At 34.8% G+C, this 3,644-nt stretch overlaps 1 protein-coding gene across 1 annotated transcript in view; it reads right to left on the bottom strand.

Moving 5' to 3' along the window:
* The window catches only part of LOC108977097, a gene marked incomplete at its 5' end in the record, with an annotated part of 4,034 nt that extends 2,884 nt beyond the window's left edge, over positions 1 to 1,150 (bottom strand). Inside the window, 1 exon segment of the mRNA XM_018946602.1 lies at positions 640 to 1,150. Coding sequence (XP_018802147.1) covers positions 640 to 757 — 118 coding nt within the window.
* Between the last annotated feature and the right edge of the window lie 2,494 nt (positions 1,151 to 3,644).

Raw genomic sequence — 3,644 nt, 5'->3', positions numbered from 1 at the left:
AATAACTAACAGCTAACAATTAATATTCTCAAATATTTGTTAAAATTCAAAACCTAAAAAATATGTACGTAAAAGTTTCTTTCACTTCAACATTTTTCTGTTATTTTTAGTGAAAATTTTCCATGGATTTTTTTAGACAAACTCCTTTAGTGGAATTAAGAAAAAATATTTATGGGATTTAAATTTCATTCATGAATCTGAAGTATGTCGAGAAAAAATAAGCATTGCTAGTTTTTAGATTCGTTACAATGATAATTTATTTAATTAGATTAAAAACAAGCGGTGAATCACATTTTTCATGTTAAATTATGCTTATCACATATTCTAGCTTCTCACGTAGACAGTTGCGTGCAATGTATGGACTTGAGCTTTATTTTGATGTTCAAAACACGATGTTTTCATAAAGCAGCGACAAACTCAAAACGCAGAATATTTTTACAAAGCAAAAAAATGTCATTTAGATCACGAGTTTACAGCTGATAACTGCTCAGAAACCTTCTGTTTTKAAAGCACAAATATTTTACAAATCTTGGAGATTAAACCAAAAYTCCGTCGAATAATTTTTTATGCACACGCCAGTTGCTATATTATTTTTTCAAATTACATAAAACTATGGAATGAGTTGAAGTGAGCACTCACAGTAGTATTCTGGCGCATTGTCGATCTCGTTATCATCCGTGCCGGCGCTGATGCCGTTAATCGGTATCTGTGCAATAAGTAGAACACTTARCAGATATGAGAACACTTTGCAGGACATAATATTTGCTTTTGTTTATTTAATTTTGTTTATGGCTTAGCTTGRCAAACTGAAGCGCAACGCTCCTGGAGATACTTTGAAATGCACTTGTCGAACGCAAAACTTGCAGGTTTTTATGCACTTGACACTGTTATTTATATCAGCTAGAATTAGAAGYTTTCTAATGTGAATACAATAACACTTTAAGTAGACACGATCTTCCAAAAATTTCAATTTCTATTTTTGCCACACTTGACTGCGCGCCAGCTCGTTCACAACTGAATGTTCTAAATTATGCGATGTTTGCTTTTAAACAAATCTCCAAATTAACAACAAACATTTAATTGCTCGCTAGTATTGAACGTTTTGTTTATGCGATAGTTGTGTGTGTGTTTGTTTGTGCATTATAGATTACATATATATATGTATAGACACATGTATATCGGTTTGTATGTGTGTGGACACTGCTCTTTAATATTTTATTGAATTAATTATTGTTTAGCACAATTTTCTATTCTTTTATTTTTATTTATTTTCGTTGCTCAGCGACCAAGAAAGAACGCTCTTTCGCGGTTCGTTGCAATTCGATGAATGAATTTCTTCTCAGTTCAAATGAATGGTAAATGTTGCCGCTGGCGCTTGTCACTCGCGCGATTCGCACATTTGACGATCGCCAATGCCAAAGAGAGCGCCACTCTTGGGAGCGCATGGCACGAATTGCGCAAACACGTGTGTGTGTGTGTGTGTGTGTGTGTGCGTGTTGCGTGAACTCTTGCTCCTTTTCATGTTGGCTGAAGATCAACGAAAATCCCATTGAATTGATGAGTTATCAGTATGAAATTAGCGAATTTTTTGTTTCTCACAATATTTTCCTTTCCTTCGGTTAGAGTTTCTTATTTAATTGCACATGTCACAACAAATCGCGTGTGTGTTTTTGTAGTTATGTGTGTCAGAAAAATATGCGATTATTATTTGCAATTGAAGGCGTTACGTTACCCATATTTTTTCATTAATTCAATGTTTCATGTGTGTCATGAGACCAAAGCCATCACGTGGCCTTAACCAATAGCGCTGCAAATAGTTCGGGAGCAGCTAAGCGCAGCAGACAAGGAAGAGTTCCGGTTATATTGGGTTTWAATTGAACAGTCAAAGAACAGCAACAATAACAACAAAATGGAGGGAGTATTTTTCAATCGAAATAAGCTGCATAAACAATTATATAATATATGGCATATATAAAATGTATATACATCCATACATACATATGTATAAATAAGCTACAAAAGTTCAAGAAACTATTGAAATGTGTGGACTGTGCTATAAAATTGCAGTTATTGAACTCTATTACAGGCGCAGTAATTATCTATTATTAACTCCTAATATCGCCGTGCAATAATATTTGCATCTTTTATTGCACATGAACAATTTATGGGCATATACATACATTCATACAAACTAGCATACTATATGTAGGAATGTGCGTACACCGCAGACCATTCACAGTCACCAAACAATCACGTCAAAGTGTTTACACACTGACTCGTCTAGTAGATCCATAATGCCATTTAATAAGCGGCTTTGTTTTGGTTGTTTTGGTGGCGAATACAACACCAATGGCGCGTTTATGTATGCAACACGCATGCTAATTTATTTGTGGCGGTATTTCCATGAAAAATACTATTTGTAATATACCAACGACAATAAGAAACATATACATACGTACTAGAGTATATACAAACATAAGTCTCGGCTTTTAGAGACACTTTTTCCAATAAACTAGGTATAAGTTCTAGGTTCCTGTTTATTTCAAAAATTAATGCTTCTTATCTGAAATGAAAAAAAGTATTTTGTTTTAATCAAGAAGCTTTTATGAATGGATAGTAGAAGGGTTTTGAGAATTTCGAAACATTGGCGATATAGGCCTGGATTTTGTAAAACATGCCATTTTTACGTATGTTTCAAATAACTAAAAAACTGTCAAAATTCCATTTTTCTCRGGAAAGCGCTCTATCACGCACYTGAGTATACAATTGTCTATAAAATATGCTTCAGTTCAAGCAAATCGGTTAAGTAATTCGCTCGCAATTTTGACGGCCGGATACAAAAATTTAGTTCCCATAAATCGAAGCTCAAAGTTTTGCCTATACAGTCGCTGCATGAAATGCAGTGGTTCTGGGTGCTATTTCTTTGAAAATATTCGGAGTAAGCCAATGACAATTCGGAACTATATGTTTTTCAATTTATTAGAGGAAAAATTTTAGGGGTATCTCCCCCCATAAGTCGACACACTCCAGTTGTGCGTTGTGATTTTTACAATGGATAAAAAATCGAACAAAGCATTTGTATTTCTAACCAAGTTTCATGAGCGAAATCATTGCGAATGTAGGAAAAGGCTTACGGTGATACAGTTTTATCAAAAATACGAGTCTACGAGTGGTACAAAGCCTTCAAATAGGGCCGAGAGATTGTTGAAGACATCGCTCGTTCTGAACTCCCTTCGAACTCTTYTACTGATGAAAATATTAAAAAAGTGAAGAATATGGTGCTTGAAAATGGTTGGGCAAGTGTTAGAGAGATGACAAGAGAGCTCGACATCTCYCGCGTGTCCGTTCGAATAATTTTGGTAGATATTTTTTTCAAAAAGAGATATCTTTGGACATGCTAGATCGTGCGAATTCCGATCGCTCATTCATGGATAGCATCGTAAATGTCGATGAAAAATAGGTCTAGTTTSACATACAAAGAAGTCAACAATCATAGGAACGGAGGGAGAAAATGAGGCGAAACCAGATAAACAACGCCAAACCGCTCCAAAATCAATGTGATTCTCATTATGTTTTTTATACTCTCGCAACACAGTTGCTAAAGAGAGTATTATAGTTTTGTTCACATAACGGTTGTTTGTAAG

This window comes from Bactrocera latifrons, unplaced genomic scaffold (assembly GCF_001853355.1).
Source record: "Bactrocera latifrons isolate USDA-ARS-PBARC rearing strain unplaced genomic scaffold, ASM185335v1 scaffold_84, whole genome shotgun sequence".
NCBI lineage: Eukaryota > Metazoa > Arthropoda > Insecta > Diptera > Tephritidae > Bactrocera > Bactrocera latifrons.
The sequence above is the reverse complement of the archived record's forward strand: the minus strand, read 5'-3'. Positions and strand labels throughout refer to the sequence as shown.